General features: G+C 37.0%; 2 protein-coding genes across 3 annotated transcripts; one reads left to right on the top strand and one right to left on the bottom strand.

The window, feature by feature from the left end:
* Positions 1–6: 6 nt before the first annotated feature.
* LOC144634744 (pre-mRNA-splicing factor SYF1-like) lies at positions 7–20,405 on the top strand. Of its 2 annotated transcripts, XM_078493773.1 has the most exons (28): positions 32–59; positions 132–195; positions 1,708–1,859; positions 2,134–2,187; positions 3,900–3,969; positions 4,359–4,556; positions 5,768–5,863; positions 6,404–6,442; positions 7,241–7,285; positions 7,754–7,873; positions 8,116–8,175; positions 12,019–12,103; positions 12,431–12,503; positions 13,010–13,309; positions 14,068–14,143; positions 14,239–14,325; positions 14,780–14,893; positions 15,549–15,635; positions 16,167–16,242; positions 16,348–16,457; positions 16,832–16,935; positions 17,342–17,441; positions 17,734–17,850; positions 18,065–18,122; positions 18,394–18,505; positions 18,610–18,710; positions 19,868–19,902; positions 20,207–20,405. In XM_078493773.1, the coding sequence occupies exons 2-28, from the start codon at positions 166–168 to the stop codon at positions 20,237–20,239; spliced, it is 2,532 nt and encodes an 843-aa protein (XP_078349899.1). In that variant the 5' UTR covers positions 32–59; positions 132–165; the 3' UTR covers positions 20,240–20,405. The 2 variants fall into 2 exon arrangements, with proteins under 2 accessions (XP_078349893.1, XP_078349899.1); XM_078493767.1 differs by having other exon boundaries at positions 7–195.
* Positions 20,406–20,467: 62 nt separating this feature from the next.
* LOC144634984 (putative G-protein coupled receptor 19) lies at positions 20,468–21,526 on the bottom strand. The gene has a single exon (XM_078494039.1). It carries the CDS (start codon positions 21,524–21,526, stop codon positions 20,468–20,470), a length of 1,059 nt encoding a protein of 352 aa, XP_078350165.1.
* Between the last annotated feature and the right edge of the window lie 1,584 nt (positions 21,527–23,110).

Raw genomic sequence — 23,110 nt, 5'->3', positions numbered from 1 at the left:
TTGGCCGCTGTCTTACATTGTACTGCGGGCTCAGCATATTCGTAATGGCGACGATTTAGGCAAGTTCGAAGCACAGTTCGAAGGAGTTGATAATTTATTTTGTGGACGATAACTGCATTTTTTTTTTACAGAAAACACAGAGACGACAAAGTGTACGGATTCAAAATGCCAGTAACATCCAGGAATCTGATAATAGTGAGTGGCGTAATTTGTACACTTTATGCATACAGGTTTTTGGCATGATCAATTCTTGGCGCCAGCTTTTAATGCAAAAAACTTTAGTTAGTGCCAGCAAAGTTGTCGTGGGCATCTTTTGTAAGCCTGTTAATTCATATCAGGTGATACCTCACTAAAGGCTGGTTTTCATTAGCAACATAGTTGGTGCCAGTTAATCAGACGTGCAGAGCATTATGAATGATCTAGTGAAGATCAAACCGATGGAGTGATAAGCAGAGTTTTTAATTCCTTTTTGTGACTCTGTCACTTATGATCTAGTAAAAACTAAATTGCCCGAGTCCCAAGCAAAAAGGAAGAACTTGTAAGGCCTGAGAACTAGCATATTGTGATTGGTTTGTTCTTCCACTTCTGCTTGCGACTCTGTCAATCTTGTTTTGACTGGATCATAAACAATGGAGTCATAAGCAGAATCGGAAAAAATGGAATGGTTCTGATTCTTCTGACTCTGATTCCATCGAGCTCATGACTTCGCTTACGACTCCGATTTTTGATTTTCTCACTAGGTCGTAAGAGCTCTTACAACTGTGAATATAAGTCAGACTGTGACTCCGTTGCTAGTGGAACCACCATACTGTTGAGAAAATTTTAGTGTTTTTTGGCCCTCTGCTGCTATCGTAAAGTTTTCTGGATTTGCATTGCATTTGCCAATCAATGCAGCTGAACAAAAACCAGACTGTAGACCATAACGTTTAAAGTTTTAGTACAAATAGTTCACTCAACAAAATTACTCAATTCTGATTGGATGGGAACAGTACAATTAATTCCTAATTGTACTCTGTAGAAGTACCTATTACTTTTCTTTGCGAAGTTAATACAAAGTCTTTTGAACATTTTCAAATTTGACACAAGTCTTCCAAAGATTTTCAAAGTTAACCTGCAAATTTCTGAATTTGGCCTGAAGACTCACAAAGATTTCCAAAGATTTGGTCTGAAATAGTTTAAAGACCATCTGAGGAGTCAGAAAGCTTACCATTCTGAATAATTATGATAAATGCTCTTGAAGTTTTGAAAGCAATCAAATTGCACTTGTCTAAAGGCTCATAGAACTTTCAAAACATCATGTTGTGCCTATTAATCACAAAGGAAGGTGAAGCTCCCTCTTGCTTAGGGGTGTAAATTACTGATTTTGGGCTCACTTAGGGTGTTCAGGACAGAATGCAATAAAACTTTTTAGATGACAAGTCCTTGTTTAGGGTTCCACGTGAAGGAAAATAAAATTGAATGCTTTCATACTGTGTTGGTGGTCAAGTCCGCCAAAAAGCAAAGTTGTTCATTCATTCATCTACATGTACCTCCCTTGTATCCATGTTGTTGCTTATGCTTACAAGCACATTGTTTGTGTATAGGTTTTTTATTTTGTAGTTACATGTAGTTCATTTGGTGACTTCATATGTTTATCATTGTTATATAATAATTTATTTTATTTTTAATAATTAAAAATAAGAATTGTTCTTGACGTTAATATTTTAGGAAGAAGAGGACCTCCCTTATGAAGAAGAAATAATTCGCAGCCCTTATTCTGTGAAATTTTGGATGAGGTATATAGAACACAAAGCTAAAAAAGGCTCCAACACAGCACTAAATCTGCTCTATGAACGTGCTCTTAAAGAACTGCCTGGAAGGTAATTGAATGTCAACTCTACAAGCTCTAATAAGTCTCTTTTGCAATCAGTATAAAAATTAATAAATACAAATTTATACATGTTTAATCTAGTTAATTATGGCTAAATAGCTGTAAATGTTAAGTTGTTATACATAAATGTTTTTATCTTGTTTGAGTAATAAATTGTAATTTTAAATCCATTCTACATTTTTAGTATTATTTTAAATTGTACCATCAACTTTACTATGAATTTGTTGCTGTACTCAATATAAACTCGTATGACATTGTTTCAGCTACAAGATTTGGTATTTATATCTTAAAGAAAGAAGAAAGCAAGTACGAGGAAGGTCAGTTAGGATCATAGTCATTTTGATGACAATATAGAGTGTTGTCATTTGTGTATACATTTTAAAATACGATTAATGTATATATACTGGTCACTATATTGTACATCACTGCATGCCACTGGCATAAGTCTGCATTGCTTTAATCTCCTCCGTGATTTTTTATTAAAGTGCAGATTAGAAATTGATGAAAAACTTTTGTTAGAGCACCAAGCTAAAAAAAGGACACTGTCCCGTGTAATTATTCAAAATATAGTTGACCTTTTTTTATTTTATCAGTGATAAGTATTTTTAGCTCAGGTTTGGTCATTTATATTTTGAACGAAAATGTTAAATACTGCAAATTACCGTAGATCCATTTTTAATTATTAATATTGAGTTATTAACAAGAGCTCTTAGAGCTTACAACTGCGCTGGTCTCGTGAGCACTTTAGGGGAGCCATGTGGGGGGGGGGACAAAAAATGCACCCCCCTCCCCCCCTTATCCCCTTTGCCTGCGTCTAATAATGTTGTGACTGACAAACAAAATGGTAAGAAAACACCTTGTGTGACATTTCATGGTTGACTAGTTCCATCGGCAATTAAATATTTTTCTTATATGCTAATCTATATGCTGGCCAAATTTAATTCCCACGATCCTGATCCGTGAAACCAAAAAATCGCTTATCGGGACGACGGGATTTTTCGGGCGAAAGTTTACAACTACTGCCCCTGGGTCTGCAAGATCAGTTCATAAGAACGTTTGGCTTCACGCTAGGAACGTAAGTATCCGCGAGAATTTCGACAGTATTCCTTATTTACATAAAACTGAAAACTGGCCCAATGACAATGTTTCGCAGTTTCTAAAAAGTTAGTACTATTTTTGAACCTCTTCAACAGTTCAAAATTTATTTGACCCTGTTTCGGTTTTCGTATTACAATAGGCGGTTGTAAAAATGCAGCGACTGACAAACTTTGTGTGACATTTCATGGTTGACTTGTTCTAGCTGCGATTTGTAATTTTTCTTATATGCAAATTCTAGCCGAATTCCCACGTGCGGACGCTGAAGCTGTTTTTAGAACAGAGGGTATTTCCCTAGCATACCGAATGACGTAAGCGGTACAAGTCAGGGCATGTTTGTGAAGGGAATTTTTCTTTTTATCTCTAAAATCCTTTCAATGACACAGGCCCAAAAAAAAAAATAGATTAGCCTTAAAAGAGAAATACTTTGCAATAAATTTGTTTAGTAAAGACCAAAGAATTCGCAAAGATTTGATAGGTAGCTTATAATAGCTTTAAAACATTACGTGACTTGAGCTCTAGCCGATCGAAAGTGAAACTTGTCATGTCAGCACATTCTTTTCCACCAACGTAATGGTATCTATTCACAGATTCTGGCCCGCTGAATTACATTTCTCTTTGAAAGCGTGGAAATTTAGATTTTTTCATGAGTCAAAGGCTTCAAATTCGAATATTTCACACTAAACATTCTTTGTAAAGACAAAGAATAACCATTTGTTTCCATTTGTTACTGATTTATAGCTTCTAAACATCGCGTGACATAACCTTGACCGAGTGGAGATCTGCGTCTGGTCACCGACAAAACTAAAAAAAAATAATAATAATAATAATAATAAACCCCGTGCAGAGCAAGAACTGCGCAGCGCAGTTAATAACCACTTGTCTGTCTGTTTTAAATTAATTAAATTATAATGAAATAACTTTTTTTCCACAGACCCATAACAGACCCTGCTTATGAGGACATTAACAATGCTTTTGAAAGGTCTCTTGTCTTCATGCATAAGGTATGTTTTAATAGAGCTTTCAGTGTAAATCATGTGACTATGAATAAAGAGCTTGTGTAGAAAGGCAGTAGTGTCCACGTGCACATCCTGTACATGTACTTATTTTTTAAAACTGTCAAAAAATTATTATTGTTTTGTAATCCTAGACATACTGATACAGGAACCTTCAGGTCTTGTCTAACATTTTTTTCTGAAATGTAGATTCAAAAGGTGCCTGCATTTTTTGCAAACAAAGCTGATTGATTTTACTCTGAGTTCAAAGTCAAAACTTTGTTTTGCTAGCAGTATGTGATATTATATAAGACATTACTCCCTGGTTTTCCTGCACTTCTTGTGATCTTATTAATAAAATTTGTTTTGGAAGCATTAAATTCCCTCTCTTTCTCTAGATGCCAAGAATCTGGATAGATTATTGTCAGTTTTTAGTGGACCAGTGTAAAGTGACAAGGACACGCCGCACATTTGACCGAGCATTGAGAGCACTTCCCATTACTCAGCACACGCGTATCTGGCCTCTATATCTTAAGTTTGTTCGTAAATACCACATTCCTGAAACTGCTGTCAGAGTCTACAGAAGATACTTGAAGGTTTGTTCATAGAAAAGGATTACATTTCGTTTTGACTTTTTTGTTTTATATCGAAATTAATATAATACTTTTTTGGAAGAGCATCGCTTTGAATTTATATGGTTTTAAGGAGGCTCACAATAGTTTTACGGTCGCCTGAGGTCTGGGTCCAAACCTCACGAATCACGCGCGTCACTCGCGTGATTTTTCAGCCATGAAAAAGAACAACAAACATGGCGGCGCGTAAATTTTTTGTCGAAGTCTATTTCTGTCCAGTTTTCAAAGAAAATCGCGTTTTCAGGACATTTTTAGCCGCAAAGAGTCTTCATTGTTACTATTAGCTGAAGAAAAAAATTTTGTCGATCAGCATACAAGGTGCCGAGGAGAAAATTTAATGTATGCGCTGCGATCGATCGTGTAGACCCCGGAGTGGACTTCCAACCAAACCTACGAAATTCCCGAAACTAAAGCATGCAATATACGTTTACTTCTCTATCTTTCCTTAAGCTGCTTTGTATGTGGCTTTAGTTTACTGCATTTATAAACGGCACTTCGATTTGCAGGTCAACTTAATGACTGATAAAAATGAAAGCGAGCAAGCGACTCTTCTAAGAAAATCGAGGGCATTGACCAGCGGACAACGTTTACGCATGCGAAAGATGGGATCTTGTAAAGGCCAGATTTTAAAACGCGCGTGGATCACGCGTGGCTTTTCTTGAAACGCGAAGTAATTTAACTGAAAAACAAGTCTGGTGACCCCACTTTTTTATTTCAAAATTAGGTAATGTGGCCTGAGAGAAAACTACAGGTGAAATTTAAAAAAATTCTCTGGACCGGATTTTTAGCCAGTCAAAAATTACGGTTTTGAGTAATTACATAAAATCTGCTCCAGAGAATTTTTTTAAACTCTTTATAATTGCTTTCCTTTTTATGTAGAATTGGATAAGATTCAGAAAAATAGGGGTCACCGAGTTAATTTTTGCGCTATTACCGTTAGAAGCTCCACGATGGCTCCTATTTACACCCATATCCTCTTGCTATGGTAACAGGTGATGACGTCATATGATTATATTTCGGTTCACTGATGATCGAACTAGTAGCTATTCCCAAGAAATTGTAAAAGAAATGTTATTTTGTTTTATTGAATCCTTTAAATGTAAAAGTGCTAAAAAACCTTAAAACTATTGTGAGCCCCCTTAATTTTTATTTATTTTTGAATTAATTTTTAACAGTTAGAGCCTCAAAACACAGAGGATTATATTGATTATCTCAAGTCTGTAGGATGGCTGGATGAAGCAGCAACACGTCTTGCTTTCATAGTCAACAAGGTACACTGTATTTATAACCTGCTGCTGTTAATAACATACAAAATAAATTAATGCAACCTACAACCTAACTGAAGGATTGTTTAAATGTACCTGCTGAAGAAGCAGTTATTTCATAAATAATTTTATTACTTATCCCTTTTATAAATTATATTATTTCTGGTAGGTGGTTAATTAATTTCTTATGTTTTATTTTATTAAAATTCATTCATCTCAAAATTAATAGTTTTTAATTAGCACCTTCTTCTCCTGCTGTTTCTTTTTCCTTCTTGTAAAGCTGCTCCTCAAAATTTGAGAATCTGTTACTGACAAATACAAGTTCCATATAAATTAAATGAGACTTATTTTAAGTAATGTTTAATAAAAACAGCAGGAGTGCTTTATCAAGTTTAAAGTCTTATCAAGTTTAAAGTCAAGACACTTATTAATAAAACTTTTTTTTCCTTTGTATTTTCTTTATGTATTATTAATGAGTTTTTGAAGTCAAGTTAAAGTACTTGTGATAATTATATTATTTATTTTATCTTTCTTTTGTTTTTGAAGGAGAAATTTGTATCCAAAGAAGGCAAATCAAATCATAAGGTAAATAATTATAGAAGTCTAATATATTAAACTACTGTTAGTAATAAGTGTTTTTAAACCTAGCCTGATTGAAGTAGATGTGGAGATGAGTGTTTTTATTAAGATCATTTGATAAACATGTTTGATAATAATGTCAGTGATCAGTTGTCAAAATTATGCCAAAGCGTGTATTTCAAAATTATTGTTTTTATCTCTTGTATGTAAGTTTTGTTTTTTATTCTTGTGTGCTATCAATGGTATGTACAATAAGTCTCTCTAACAGATGTTTTTTGTAAGGTAGAAAAAATGCGGCTAGAGTAATGTGATTAATAATAATTTTGATAGCATTCTTGAGGAACAATTTGTCTCGTGCAATGTAATTATGCATGTTTAAACCTGCATTTTTAATCAATCAATATTAATCAATCAATCAACTTTAATAAAAGAGGGTGACGGCAAACAGTAAAAACTGATAAACTAGTGGCCCTCAAATTAAAAATTACAACCAATTAGTATATACAGTTTAGAAATTAAATATAAAAATTCATAATATAATAATATACAATTAAAAATTCTAAAAATAGGGATTAACAATTTAAAAAACTGTAAAATGACGAATTTCCTTAAGACTAGATCTGTAGGAAAATCAATAACTTAAAGTCCCATTTGAGTCATCCACAAGACTGCAATAAAAGAAATTATGCAAATATTAAAAAGCTGCAGTATGTAAGGACTCTGCTACAAATTCATTTTGAGTGTGTTCACAGACTGAGATTGTCGTTATATATTTTTTAAAATCTATGTATCTTTTGTTTTCAGCTTTGGCAGGAACTTTGTGAACTTATCTCCAAGAATCCTGATAAGGTAAGGATAATTATATTTAATTTGGCTCACAAGTTTAATTACATGTAGATCTAAGTAAAAGTTCTCACAGACTATTTAAAATAATTATTTTAATATTAATTGTTAATTAGTTTCCAGAAAATATCCATACCCCTTCCCTCTGGAAATTCCAGTTTAGCTTCATCCAGTTTAGCAAAATTAAAAAGTAAAAAAAAAACTTTTAAATTAGTTAACCTCTTCCCTCTCAGAATTCCCAACTTTGGGTAATAATAATGGACACTTTCTGGAAATACACATAATATATTTAGTTCCCAGCAGAAAACCAGTTATTGATCCTTTGTACTTCATTTAGTCTTTGTAAAAAGTTGGCATGCCTGATGTATGCATGTATATGCGCCAATGCGGCACTATCCAGCTCAGGACAGAACAAAATTATACACATAATACATTAACATAACAGTATGTGACAGCCTTTTGTTCTTGTCTTAGATCAAAAGTCTCAAAGTGACTGACATTATTCGTGGAGGTCTACGCCGATTTTCTGACAGCTTGGGACAACTTTGGAATTCACTGGCTGATTTTTTCATAAGAAGTGGACACTTTGAAAAGGTCAGGGAAGGTCATACACTGCTAGCAGAGCTCTGCAACATTTGCAGTTTCAAAAGTATTCACCACATCAACATTGTATTATTATTAATTTTGCACTTTTTTAAATTAATATTTATGTTCAACCTATTCTTTTCATTTTATAGTTAAAATAATGTTGCACTCATTGTTACATAATGAAACACTTAAATTTGAAAATTAATTCGCAGAGTGACATTATGTAATAATTATGTCTTTTTATTCAGGCACGAGATGTTTATGAAGAAGCCATTCAAACTGTAATGACTGTGAGAGATTTTGGGCAGGTACTGTGCAATGTAGGATGTCTATGTTATGGTTTAATTTTATATTTGGTTTAATTTTTTTTCAAACCAGTTCATTTTTTTCAAACCAGTTCGATTTTTTAGACCAGTTCAATTTTTTAGAACAGTTCAATTTTTTCAATAGATCTATTTTACAAATCAGAGTTGTTGTTTGTTCTTTCTATATGGTTGAAGTTAAGCAAAGTGTTTGGGCTTAGGGTTAGAGGTCCCCTGTTTTAAAAGTTATATGAGTCAAGGTGATTTTTACACAAAGTTATTATACTTATTAAATTACGGCTTCCCTTTAGAGTCTCACCATGTTGCTTGCGGTTAGCTTCACCCCAGTTTGCTCGCGGTTAGCTTCACCCCAGTTTGCTTGCGGTTAGCTTCACCCCAGTTTGCTTGCGGTTAGCTTCACTCCAGTTTGCTTGCGGTTAGCTTCACCCCAGTTTGCTTGCGGTTAGCTTCACCCCATTTTGCTTGTGGTTAGCTTCACCCCATTTTGCTTGCGATTAGCTTCACCCCAGTTTGCTTGCGGTTAGCTTCATCCCAGTTTGCTTGCGAGTTAGCTTCACCCCACTTGACTTGCGGTTAGCTTCTGTTTGAGCTTAGGGGCTGTACATGCTTATCGGGGTTAGGCACTTGTTTAAGTGAGAAGGATTAAGCACTCAGTTTAGTGATTAGGGTTAAGCACTCAGTTAAGTGATTAGGGTTAAGCACTCATTTTGGACGGTTAGCTTTTATTTGAGGTTAGGGCATTGCACAACAAAGTCACCCTATGCTTTTTCACCCAGTCACTAATTAAAAACAACAGGTATTTAGAATTTGATATTTGAGTTTATTCTAAGAAGAATGCATTTAAGTACCCTTTCTACATGCTGCAGAAAATGACAACACAGTAGTATAATCAAGTTTAATGTTCTGAGTGCTAGCTGTTCAAGGATATGAACTGGTGGGTGAAAAAAGTAATTACAATTTCTTCAATTTTTCCCAGAAGGAGATTTGAATGAAGGAACAATGTCTTGTCGACACGATCAACTTTAATAGAGATAAAGTCTCCAACTGAAGAAGTAGTGTTTGAATAATCTTTGTTTCTCTCCGGCCGTTTAAGCGCCTTGGGATGCACCATGATTTTAGAAAGATAATGAGCAGTTATGTTCATTCGCCCACTTATGTTCCTTGCTGCAATCGCATGAACAGTTACGAGAATCCATTAAATCAATCTTCAGGAGAGATAAAAGTTTCGGAGATTGAATAGGTTTATCAACAATCTTAACACAACTTGTGCTCGACTGCTGCTCCGCATGAAAACTGTACGAAGAGATGAACAAATATGGCTGTCACTTTCACGTTGACTTCGGAATAGTTGTCATGTCTGTTCACAAGTAATTTCTCGACCACAATGAGCAGCTTGAAGGAGAAATAGCACTTCGTAAAAATCTCTTTTAGCCACCACTTTTCTTTTGTCTGCTGAAATAAACCCACTTCTTACTTGTTATTGTCAAGATTTCCCACTTTGATCGTTCGATCGCTGTCTTCTTGGGATTGAATTCCAAGCTGCTTCACGGTCTGGTATTTCAGGTAAGCTTGGCTTTGCTAATGTTAAAGAACTTGTCTTCGATAAATAGCGTTATTGGCGATTCTTTTTTCACTTGTTTCTCTTTCAATGCCGCTAATTCTTTACAAAATATTTCTTTCGAAACACATATGGCATGGTTCAGCCATCTTTCGAATTTTCTAAGTCTCATTTGCTGTGAAGTGCGCATGCACGCATATTTAGCCGAGCGAATGGGAGTCTGGTACCAAGTAAGTTATAATAACAACAAATCTGGGTGAAATTTGCAACAAATCCTTCGTGGTCAAGAGGTTAAAGGCGCAGTACTACAGAGTGAGAGTTGAGCAAGGTTAGAAAAAAAAATAGATATCTGTGTATAGGGGGTAGTGGGGATAGTAAAAAAGGGGGGAGGGTGTAGGGTATATCAGGGGGGTGGTGAAGGGGAGAAAGAGAGTAGGGACCGTAATTTTTCCGTGTTTATTCTTTTCACCCCCTAAAAATACCATGCCCCTATTTTTCACCACACCCCAAAAGATGAAAGCCCTTTTCAGACAGTTGATAAATAAACTGGTTTAAAAAAAATTGAACTGGTTCAAAAAAAATAAACTGGTTTGAAAAAAATGAACCACTGACAAAAATTAAACCACAACATCTACAACTACTTAATATAATAAATTTATGGCTCTAATTTACAAACCGCTTTTCTGCCGGTTGACTTTAGGGCTGCCATTTACTAACTTGACACATAATGATTGCAAAACAGTCATAACAGTTCACCTAGCAATAAAGTGCATATCTGGTGCCACTTTCCATTTGTAACAATCATGTGAGGTCCTATTCAGACAATGCATATGTTGTGGTTTAATTTTATCTCTGGTTTAAAATTTTTCAAACCAGTTTGATTTTTATTTCCCTTTGTTTCAGATTATGATAATGAATGTGAGACAATAGAAAATAAAAATCAAACTGGTTTGAAAATTTTATACCAAATATAAAATTAAACCACAACACATATGTTAAGCAAAAACAAAAACTTGGGTCGTCACAAAGTGCAAGGCAGCGAGGCATATGATCCATTCACAGTTAGCTTAGATAGCTAACACTTAGCCTTTTTGTTTGGCAGGGCCGTACCTAGCAGGGGTGCAGGGGACAGGGGGGCAGTTGCCCCTGCCAGGAAACTAAGGGTGTGTTTCTTTGGGAAAAATCCAAATCCGGATTCTTGATCCAAAAACGGATTTTGCGTTTCTTTACCTATATCCGAAAATGGATTTATCTTGGATCAATGATCTGAAGAATCCACACTCGGAGTGGATACATCAGATCATATCTGAATCCGGATTTTTAGGATTCATGATCCGTGCGTTTCTTTGGGAAAGGATTCATAAAAAGCACCTTGGCCCAGCGGTCTTTGCTGTGAAAATACAGGTTCGCTCTTTGTAAACATTGTCATAAGGTAAGTTTTCAGGCGGTTATTTCGATCAAAATACAAAAATATTTCACGATAAAAGGAAACAGTTGCTTAATAGGTATGAAGTGTCATTTTAAACTGGATACAGGTTTTCTAGAACAGCCACCGTGTGCCTACGGAAGTTGTATCCTTTTGAAATTGTCACGAGTGAAGTTTGCATTGATCATTTCGCAAACATTCTTCGCACTCTGATGCTTTCTTGCCACACTGTGCTTGAGGCTAAAGAAGAACTATTTCGACGTGTGATTTTTGTAAAAGATTTTGTATGCTGAAATTATTTTATCTAGGATACATTCGACGCAAAATAAATTTGTGCTGATATTTTATGTTCTGTGCGAAATGTGTTTACGGGGTTGTCATGGCAAAAAATCCATTTTCGGATTCTTCATTTCTTTGGGAGCAAAAAATCCGTGTAATCTGAGATCAATGATCCAATTTTGGATTTTCCCAAAGAAACGCACCCTAAATTTCTACCGTAGTGTTACAATGAGTGTTTGATTTTGCTGGGCTTTTTCTTGTAGCTATATTGGAGTTTTCCCCTGCAGCAGAGTTTAGCTGAGTTTGCCCCCGCAGACAAAAAATCCTAGGTAGGGCGCTGTTTAGAGTAGGGATTTCTGCCTGGCATGCCTTGCTGCCTCCCCTCACATGCCTCACTGCCTTGCCTCCCATGCCTCACTGCCTTGCCTTGTGCGCCTCACTGCCTGGCACATTTGTAAGACTCTAGTTCTTTAACTTTTTTCAGACTTGTCTTGAAGTTGTTACTTGTTAAGAACAAGCCAAGCAATAGTCTGACTGACTCACTGACTGATTTGTCTCTCGTTAGGTATTTGATGCCTATGCCCAGTTTGAGGAAAGCATGATCAGTGCTAAGATGGAAACAACTGCAGAGATGGGACCAAGCGAAGAAGGTACAGTTGTACACCCTGAGAACTTAATAAAAATAGGCCTCTGGAATATTTATCATTGTTGAATTCATTGGATTAAAAAAATGGCAAACTGGTAGCCTGGCCTGGCCCTCCTGTGTAAGTGCAGTACTGTGCCTCCCTTTTATGCCAACAAACCACCCCCACCCCACTACTCATCTCACATGTATATGCAACAAGAAGTCCTGTTGTCCACTCCCTTCCAGCACTCTGCTCTTGTGAAGCCATCAGGCCCCAATGTATTTCGGTCTTTGTCATAGTAAGGGCTAGTTGAATTTTTCATATTAATTTGTCATACCATTTTTTCATTAGATGACATTGATTTGGAGCTTAGAATGGCAAGATTTGAACATTTAATGGACAGAAGACCTCTTCTGCTTAGCAGGTATTCATAACTCGACAGCGACTCTGATAGTCTAGTTATTTCAATCTTCTTTTTTTAATCAGTTTATAAACAGGCAAAGATTGATGCCCAATTTGATTTTTCATTTATACATCTGGCCCTGGTTGTTCAAAGGGTGGATAATGCTATCCACCAGATATACCACTATCCACTGGATAGCGTAGCGTAGCATGTTTTGTCAACACTTATTCACTGGATAGTTATTTATCTGATCTGGATAGCATTATCTGCCCTTTAAACAAGGGGGCCCTGGGTGGGAAGAGGCACTAAGTTAAACAGTGTATGTAGGTGTTAAGTGTCTTAATTGCCCATGTCAAAAGAACATGACATAATGACTCCAGCCAGGGCTCAAACCCCCAACACTCGATCTGGAGTTCGGTGCAAATCCACTAGGCCAGCATGTCTTCCACATTTCACCAATCCGAGAGATATCAAATCAGCCAGGGTTTCAAAACTAACAGGTGACCTTTCACTTATTTTCTTTGTAGTGTCCTGTTACGTCAAAACCCTCACAACGTCCATGAATGGCACAAAAGAGTCAAACTCTACGAGGGAAAACCCAAAGAAATCATCAATACATACACAGAAGCAGTGCAGACAGTGGACCCAAAGCTAGCTTCAGGCAAACCTCATACGCTTTGGGTGGAGTTTGCTAAGTTTTATGAGCAGCACGGTCAACTGGCTGAGGCACGGGTTATATTTGACAAAGCTACTAAAGTGAATTATCGTAAAGTGGATGACCTTGCCAGTGTGTGGTGTGAGTTTAGTGAGATGGAGATAAGACATGAGTAAGTATGGAAAATGTTTTTTATTTTATTTTATTTTTATTTAATGTTTTTTTATTGATTTAAGTTACAAGATGTAAAGATTACAAAATACAAAGATTACATTGTGCTAGTGTAATTAATAACAATGTGCTTATAGACAAGAAAAATAAGTTAAAAACAAAAAAAGGAGGAAAAGAAAAGAAACAACAAAGAATAACAAAATACTGAAAACTAAAAGAAAATTGTAACAACTAGTAGTAGTATGGAAAATGTTGCCAACAAAGTCAAGCAATATGTACATTTTGTTCCATTTGTAATGACTGGAAAAATCCACTTCACTTTAATCAACTTTGTATTGGTTACCTATCAAATGTCTTCCGAGTGTAATGTAAGGTAAAGTCTATTATTTTGAGTAAATAGTGAATAGTGTATGTAATGGTCTTTCAGGGTCACGGTGAAAACTTTTTCTCTGTTTTACATTAACTTGAGTGCTGTTTTGATTCTTTGTTAACTTTATTATAATACTAGTGTCTGTTGAGGGTGAAATTAAGTATTTTAGATACTTAAGGAGGTTACTTGAGGATGTTTGTAGTTTGCACGAGTAGTGGTAGTTTTATTAGCTTTCCATGACATACATGTAGTTTGTTGATTCTTCAGAGTGCCCACGGCCCTTCCAGTTTTTCTTGTGATATTCCTAGAAAGCATGAACTAACAACAGTTTGACAGCCGGTTACTATTTCAATAGGTTTAATTTTTTTTTTTTAAACTTTCACTGTTAGAAACTATCAACAAGCGCTTGATCTCATGAGAAAAGCTACAGCCATGCCGTCAACTAAAACAGACTACTATGACGAGGTAAGCCTGCGGCTTGTGTCAGTGTGGAACAATGTGCCAGCTGACATGATTCTCACATGATAACTGTATTCCTTTGTGCTGTTGTATTTTGTCAGAGTGAAACAGTCCAGAGACGTGTTTACAAGTCGTTGAAGTTATGGTCCATGTATGCCGATTTGGAGGAGAGCCTGGGCACATTCCAGGTAACTATGGTTACGTGCATGCTTTAATTATACCCCCCCCAAAAAACAATGTTTTATCGCAGCTCTTTAGAAAGGCATTTCTCAGAAGTACCTGTCAATGCAACAAACCGTCACATGGTAAAGAGGTCTAAAAAATCCGCCATGTTGGATGGCAAAAAAATGCGACAGCCGCCAAAACAAAGCAGCTTTAACCAGCTAAGCTTGACTTTTCTTTGTTTTGGATGTTCCAGTGCGTAGCTTAACTTGTAACCAACTACATGCGCGTTGTTACAAAAGGCCCCTTCACTGTAATACTACTTGCAATGTCTTTACAAAAGGCATACCTCTCTTGCAGCTACGATAGAAGTACGCATCTTGTACAGACACTAGACAGACAGAGAATTTGTACTGTATTAAAGAATGTTGTCATATAGGTTCAATAACTCATTTTGTACTTTGTGTTCATTTTTTGTAGTCCACCAAAGCAGTGTATAATCGGATTCTTGATCTGCGGATTGCAACACCACAGATTATTATTAACTTTGCAACATTCTTAGAAGAGCATCGTTACTTTGAAGAGGCTTTTAAGGTCAGTTGACAGAATCACCATCATTCAGTCTTGTTATGACAATTTTTCTAGGACCATTCTGTCCAAGGGGGAAAGGCGCAATGAAGTTAACTCTATGTGAAGCACCAACCCGTGAAACTAGGCCAGACCACAACACCGGGAAATCCGTGCCCTACTCTTTGCGATAAGTGTGTGGGTTCTTTAACGTGCCCTGCCGACCATATAACACTGAAGATGCAGGGGACGAGACCTACGGTTTATCGTCCTTATCCGAGAAGACTAGAATATCTAACCATTTGCAGATGTCATTGCAAAGGCAACACGTTCTCCTCAGTTTTTTTTTAAGACCCTGAGTGTTGTCCGGTCTGGGAGTCGAACCCGAGACCTCCCGCACAACAGTCCGGCTCTCTACCTACTGAGCTAACCGGTCGGCTTGTTATGACATTGCGTATAGGTATAATCACCAAGAAAAAATCTTATAACGCTAAGTAAAATATGTTCTTCTGTTGTTCTTTAGCTATGGTTCAAATTTTGCTTCCAATCTCGTCCAGAAAGAAATTCTTTTAATATGCATCATATAAAACGAACTTGAATATTAGGTTTTTCTGTTGTATTTTCAATTTCGGTGAAGGTTTTTTTTATAACTTATGGATAACATCGTTTTGTATCATGTCAGGTTTATGAGCGTGGCGTTGCGATGTTCAAATGGCCAAATGTATTTGATATCTGGAACACCTACCTCACAAAGTTTATTCACAGATATGTAAGTACTGCCTAATACGTATTTAACATGTTTCGTGAGTTCATTGGACAGGTTACCTTATTATAGGAAATTAACGTTTCATGAAATTAACGCGAATTTCACAGAATTCGCGTTAATTTTTGTTAACGTTAATTTCTGCGCCGTTAATTTCCATTATTTTGGCTCCAATTTCGCGATACGGTCCAGACGTTCAAAGGCATTTAATATTTCATCAGGGTGGAAATCTACCGGTATCACTGAAACTGTGAAGAACGCTCGAGGCAGTCAGATTCCTTCGCTTAACTCTACGTTTAGAATTATACGACCAGTGTTGAAATAAACTTGTTCCTGTTGTCTCAAAGAATTTTTTCTTTGTTCCTCGCGTTAATTTCCTTCATTTTGAAATGTTACCCTTTATTGGGAAGTAATTTTCCTTTATAACTCACGTTAACTTCAAGTACCTTAATTAACATAAGCGTTAATTTTTTTCCAATGATAAGGTAATCCTGCTTACTGTGTATATTTATTGTTTGTTTGGTTATTTTTTCCCAGGGTGGTGGCAAACTTGAGCGTGCAAGAGATCTTTTTGAGCAAGTTCTCGAGGGATGTCCTGCAAAATTTGCTAAATGTAAAGTTACTTATTCTTTAACTTTTCTGCTTTTGATGTTCCTTGCATAATTCGCTGTTGAAAAAAAGCTCAAATCCTGCCTTGAAAATTCTCTCCTTTTCACAGCTTTTTATTTAATGTATGCCAAGCTTGAAGAGAATCATGGTCTTGCTCGACATGCTATGACGATCTACGAAAGGTCTACAAAAGCCGTATTACCAGAAGAACAGTTTGAAGTAAGTCCTTGATCCCACTTATTCATTCTGTTTACCTATAAAATAGGTATATCGCACTGGGACACTCTGGGAGACTATCTGCCCAAGATCATGACAGTACGGGTCGAGGGAGGTCCTTACAGGGACGACAGGAAGCCAATTTTTTTAATATTATCCGAGATTTATTGCAGACGACTTTATTGGCTAAAAAACTGTGATCAAACTCTGGCGTACTGTTTTCGATCGATTCTGTGACAAAACATGTAAGGTGCAAAAGGCACAAAAGACAAACACAACAACCAAATTTCACGTGGATGTTTTTGGGAAGATAATTGTTGGTTTTTGAAGGATATCTGAGCAGTCTTAACGCTCGTATGTTGCTTTGTTCACCACAGATGTTTAACCTGTACATCAGACAAGCCGCGGAGATCTTCGGTGTCACTCACACGCGTGAAATCTACGAGAAAGCCATTGAAATTCTACCAAACGAGCAAGCTAGGTGAGCTGTTAGTTATGAAAAACTGTATATTCAGTGAAATGCACTTAGACTTGATATTCCTGCGAATAAAGATACGATATGTTAGAAATAACGGTATTTAGTGTTATTGTTGCAGGGATTTTTTCTTTTGTTGATAAATTATCTTCCGTCTCCTCTTACTATTCATTATCACATCTTTTAAAACGAATTCGTTCAAAAGGAACCGCCCGGACTCTGGTTTTAAAATCGACTACAAATAGAGATCTCTACATCTAAATCAAATAGATGCGTTCTGGGGTCTTGTCCCAATTATCCGCTAGAATAATTATTTGTACGATGTTGAGTAATTCGGTTTGGCGTGTTAGAGGAAGTTCATTTTAATGGATCGTTTGTTATAAACTGTCATTTTTATTCCTTCTTTTTTCAGAGAAATGTGCGTCAGATTTGCTGATCTTGAGCGTAAACTAGGAGAGATTGACCGAGCAAGAGCTGTGTACATGCACGCTTCACAAATGGCTGATCCGCGGGTTTGTTCATATTTTGTTTCCTTTATGACACAGTAGAAACCATCATAGGCTTCTGATCACAGTGTTACATTCCCTTTTCCCTGAAAAGGACTGGGAACTAGCGCAAACAATACGAGTAATAATCCTCTGGGTAAGAAGCATTGCGTGACGACTCTCTCTCATAATCTTTGTAACTTCGGTTCTGTGAGCTGGTACAACTCACTTTTCGGACGAGTTGAACCAAATGCAGCAACATTTTATTGTAATATTTGTGCGTTTCAGGTGTTAAAAAGTGCTTTTTTCTTGTTTTCAGACCACTCCAACATTCTGGAAAGTGTGGCATGACTTCGAGGTTCGGCATGGAAACGAGGATACATTCCGTGAAATGTTACGAATCAAAAGAAGCGTGCAGGCTCAGTTCAACACACAGGTCAGTGGGTCCTTATATGACGTCGGACTCTCTCTTCCTTGATTGGTTGTTGCTGAGTTTGACGTCATCACTGGCGGATCACATTTGAAGTGTTTCGGATCTCAATCGTTTCTTGAGCGGCGATGAAATGGCATGCCAAGATATATGATAGTTTTCCCAGGTTAATAAAAATTTATCGAGCTGAATAACATTTACTGATTGTTTCTTTCGACAGGTCAACTTTATGTCTGCACAAATGTTGGCAGCGGCTGCTAGCAAATCCGCTGGCGCAGGTAAGTAACAGTACTTATGTGTCTCTTTATGTGTCTCACACAGGGCTTGCATGCTTCATCACAACATATAATCTATCCTTTGTTTATAATTAATTTATAGCTCGCCGAGCATGGTTAACTATCGAACGAAACATTGCAAACTTTGTAAATTGACAGATTTTAATGGAATCTCGAGAGGAGGCTCGGTTATACAAACTCGGAGCCAACTCTCTGTTGTCTGCAACTCTGCTGTCTGGACACTTATTAAGATTTTTGTTTTTTACTTGTCAAGGAACTGACGAGCCAGTTGTCGATGATATGCAGCGGCTTGAACAGCAGGCTCAAGCAGTGTCAGCGGGTAAAGACGTGAGTGCTAAGCTGAAAGAGAAAGTCTTGTTTGTCAGGTGAGAGAATATAACTTCACATGTCACAATCTTGAATAAATTGCGCCTTGCTTAACAACCATAGACTACAATAATTGGAATTACTGTTCTGCTGTACATTTTAGGGGTGAAACAAGTCACGCGGACAATGAAGAAACAGAACCAGTGGCGAACCCTGAAGAGATCGACATTGATGACGATGACGATGAAGATGACAATGAAGAGGGTACATACTCTGCCTTGAGTAGAAATAATACAGTCTTATCACTTGGTCCATAAGCTTGTTACCTTTTCTTGTTACAATTTAAAAACAACAAAAAATCAAGAAATAAAACAACGACCAAGGCTCTGGGATCATTTTAGATTACCATAGATGACCCCCAGAGCCTCGGGGTTTGTTTTATTTCTTGTTTTTCTTGTTGTTGTTGTTTTTTTGGAGTCGAGAATTATTTCAATATTTATCAAGGGGTTATCTTTCTCGTTTCATTCACAAACCTCTCTCGGGCCACCAAGACACGCGAGGTGATCGACAACGGAATAGAAGAGATATCACGTAAAACTCCCTCAAAACTGTTTCTATATAAAATGATAACGATTCCGAAGAAAATCTTGTAAACGTTCCTCTTCTGTTGCTTGCTTGCTTGTTTATACTTGTAATATTAGTAACACACGACCAAGATCGACCGATTAGGCGTCTTCGTTCAAACAGTGATCACCTGCGACTGCAGGGACCAGTCTTTAAGACCAAGAATTACGGTGGGCGCGCTTTTTCATCTTGCGCGCCAACATTGTGGAACAGTCTCCCGCTTGATGTGAGAAGTGCTCCATCGGTTGACACTTTTAAAACCAAGCTTAAAACGTTTTTTATTCAATAATGATCTTTAGTTTTTTTTTCTTTTTTTTTTCTTTTTTCTTTTTTAATGAATTTAAATATTTTTAATGAACTTTAGTTTTTAAGAATTTAGTATTTTTATCCTATTGTAATTTTAAATATTTTTACTTGTAAGGGCATTGAGATTTTTAATGTAATGCACTAGCAATAAATTATTATTATTATTAAGATTGACAAGAGGGTCAATAACTGACGTCAACCAATCAAAATGCTTTATTGCCGGTCAAGTATTTTCTTAGTATTGGACCAGCTCTTTTTCAGTTTTTAAGGGCCGATATTTTCCCAACACAGCCCACGCGATTAGATAATAACTAAAGATATTTGCATTTCTTTCATTTGTCAGAGGAAAAGGTTTCTGTTTCTACATTCTCTGCCGAAAATGACGCTTTTTGTGTCATAACTGTGATGTCACATATTTGGGCTTTGTATTTGTCTGGTTATATACTCGTTCTTAATATTTACCGCTTTCTCTCCTCTTTTTATCTCCTCAGAAATTCAAGTCGAGCAACAATCGGTCCCCAGCAAGGTTTGTACTCAAAGCTGATAAAATATCATGGTTTTTTTTTCTTATTTTATATCCGATTGTCGGTTGGCGATTTTCTTATTTTTTATCAGTGTCGGTTGGCGATAGAAGTACTGAATACTTGGTGTGCTCTATATCAGATCCATGTTCACAATAGTAATTCTCCCAACAGCAAGCCATACATTCCTTTCAGTGTTAGTTGATCCATCATTCTGTTCTCTCGAGTCGAAGTTTCTGTCATACAAACCATCTCAAATTTTACCCTTTCCTGCCTTCATGAAATTTATACAGTGCTTTACTGTTGCAGGTTTTCGGTGGATTAAGACAAGATGACGACTAAGATGATCAAGGATATATGATAAACACAGCGACGCGACACGTTTTCATCGGCGCCAAACTTCTCCCCTTCTTATATCCCCGGTCTGCCTTTTACTCCTAAGCCCCTTTTTGTAAACGTGTATGATACTTGAACATCCAATAAACCACGGCTTTCTTTATAAAAGAAATGTGTTGAAGATGTAGTGTTACTTGTAAGGAGTTACGCATTGATTAAAGCTTGAATCATTCATCAGGCAAGCGGTGTGCGTTTAAGGAGGATAGGTGCTCCAGTTTTTAGATCAACAGTCGTTATAGCCACTGCTTCTCTAAGAACTTTCTCTGGCGACTGAAAAACAACTGTGGTTTTTCTCCGTGTTTTTCTATGAAGGACAACCTCGCGAAATGCGTCTCGAAAATTCTTGTTGTAGAATGCATAAATAAGCGGGTTATACACTGACGCCGACAAACCGATCCAAAATGTGATTATCTCCGCTCTAGAAATACTGTCATATCGCTTTTCAATTAGAATAGAATGCTTAGATATAACTGAAAACGGAGCCCAACTGAGAAAAAAAGCAAACACAACCATCGTTAAGCTTTGGATTGCATTTCGTCGCATTCTACTCTTGGTGGTTTTTCTTGTCCATATTGTCTTTAAAATGTTGTAATACAGGGCGACTATTATCAAAAGAGGCACCAGAAACCCTAATACTCCACGAACTGTCAAATAAATCGAACCGAGCTTTGAATCTGTGGAGGTTTCCTTTATCGCGCAGAATTGGTAATCTTCACTGTTGTGAGTCACGGTGCGAGTATTGATCAAGTAAAACTCCGGAATTGTTAAAATCACTGCGTACAGCCAGCAAAATATTGCCAAGAACTTCACTTTGCTGCGGTACAGAAACTTCAAAGGGTAGCAAATGAGAAGAAAACGGTCCGCTGCAGTTGCAGTGAGAATGTTCACAGAAGCCGGAGGAAGAAGATACTGCAAAAAGCGAACGATTTTGCAGGCAGCATTGTTTTGTAGAAGCAAGAATGGTTTGGGGTGCGTAGAGACCAGAGTAAGTGGAATGGAAATTGAGCAGACCAGGATATCGGCGACAGCGAGTTGTACCATGAAAAAATACATCGATGATTTCGTGTAACGGCTCCGGCTTATCACATAACAAACCAATCCGTTCCCTGTTATCCCCAGGATGAACAGAATACTGCCCACCACAATTTCAACTATCACTTCTTCAGAACTTCTCAGTACAAGCGGATAGCTGTGCGAAGTAACCGACGTTGCGTTATAAGCAGAGAAATTCATTTTCCACCTTACTAAACTCTTCGACTGATTCTCTTTCCAGTTTATGTGGAAAATGTTTCGTCGAATTTATGTAAAAAATCAGATGAAAGCTGTTTTGTTCGGAACAATAATTTTCAATAGTCTTTTCGTGGTTGTCAACGTAACGCCAATAAAATTTGAATTTCCTCGGAGATTTGTCGTTTAATCTGGCATCTAAAATATAGGTGTGAAGTGCAGAAGCAAAGATGAATCATGATGAAAAATAAATAAATAAAATAAACGAGGGATAAACCAGTCACTTACAAGTTTTCACTAATTAAAATACAGAACAGTGCATGATTACTTTGCTTTCAAATAATTACAGAGCTGTAAAATAAGGAGACTCCAGACTTCATTTGTTGATTAGGCATACATTTGGTTACAAAGATGGCAAATTAACTGAAAAGGTTTTCATGTCCCAGATATTGTTATCTTAATTATATCCCATTCACATCGGCTAAAAGTGAATAACAAATTTAGATTTCAAGGCGATAAAGATTCAAGTTGAACTAAACAGCGCCACTACAGGCGGCTGCGAGTAAATTTCTTTTGATTTATGTATAAAGGTTTTTTTTATAAGCGAATCAACTTCAGTTCACTCATCAACTCTCGTATCGACTCTCACACCTGCGAGCAGGCTCCCGTGTGGCGCGTAGGGCGAATAGAAATTGGCAAGCAAGTCGCGAACTGTGACTGAAGGGAGGTGAGGGTAGCCTGGGGGAGAAAAGAAGGCCACGATCTGCTCGCTACACTCGTCAATTTCTTTTTCGCCCTATGCTCTAATGAGGGGATGGGGGGGGGGGGGGGTGGCTGTTCGTAGGCTTACCTTAACCCAGAGTCAAGCTAGGAGGGCGAGGGGAGGGGGATACGTATGGTGTAGAAGGAATACCTTACAGACGTTGAGATAATCCATGAGTCAAAATTTCTGTATTTTTTTTAAGGGGCCAGTTTGTACTATAAGACGGATAATTCTTTGAGACGGATTGCTGTTTCCAGCGTTAATTCAGCGAATTATGACGGATTCGTCGCGCAATTGTGATTCGTCTGCCGGTTTAAAGACGATTCTCGACTATATATCATTTTTACCCATTTACAAACGAGTATTCCTTTTAGTCCAGGGCTTCTAACTCTGAGACAGAACTCCGGCTAGTGGAAAACGGTCACCAAAAAATAGGGAGGAGACTCCCCATCCCCGGCCGGCCGGCCCCCTCCCTAACTATTTTTTGCTCGCTGTTTTCTTTCGCTCCGTTTCCCACTAATAAAACCAAACGCCTGGTACAGGCTAGCTGCCTCCTTTTGTAAGTATTGCATAAATAAATAAATAAATAAATAAATAAATAATTCACGAGAACACAAGCGTTCATGTTTTTTTTTTTTAAAAAAAATAGAATATTTAAATATTCTAGCCTTGTAAATATTAATTTTTTAATGTAGAACGAACGTGAGCTACGTGACTGGAATAACGTGATAGGACAAATCCTCAAAATTAATCCTTCGTTCTTCTTTTTTTGGATGATTGAAAATTAAATGAAAAGTGAAATCGACTATAAAAAAGACAATTTTCCA

Source organism: Oculina patagonica, chromosome 1 (genome assembly GCF_052425735.1).
Source record: "Oculina patagonica isolate OP01 chromosome 1, crgOcupat, whole genome shotgun sequence".
Taxonomy (NCBI): domain Eukaryota; kingdom Metazoa; phylum Cnidaria; class Anthozoa; order Scleractinia; family Oculinidae; genus Oculina; species Oculina patagonica.
The sequence above is the reverse complement of the archived record's forward strand: the minus strand, read 5'-3'. Positions and strand labels throughout refer to the sequence as shown.

Excerpts from the sequence above, each read along its gene's own strand:
- LOC144634744 (XM_078493767.1), top strand. The coding sequence starts at position 166 with ATGCCAGTAACATCCAGGAATCTGATAATA. Across the intron at positions 4,557-5,767 it reads TCTACAGAAGATACTTGAAG|TTAGAGCCTCAAAACACAGA; the intron begins GTTTGTTCATAG and ends AATTTTTAACAG. Across the intron at positions 14,144-14,238 it reads AAACAGACTACTATGACGAG|AGTGAAACAGTCCAGAGACG; the intron begins GTAAGCCTGCGG and ends GTATTTTGTCAG.
- LOC144634984 (XM_078494039.1), bottom strand. The coding sequence starts at position 21,526 with ATGAATTTCTCTGCTTATAACGCAACGTCGGTTACTTCGCACAGCTAT.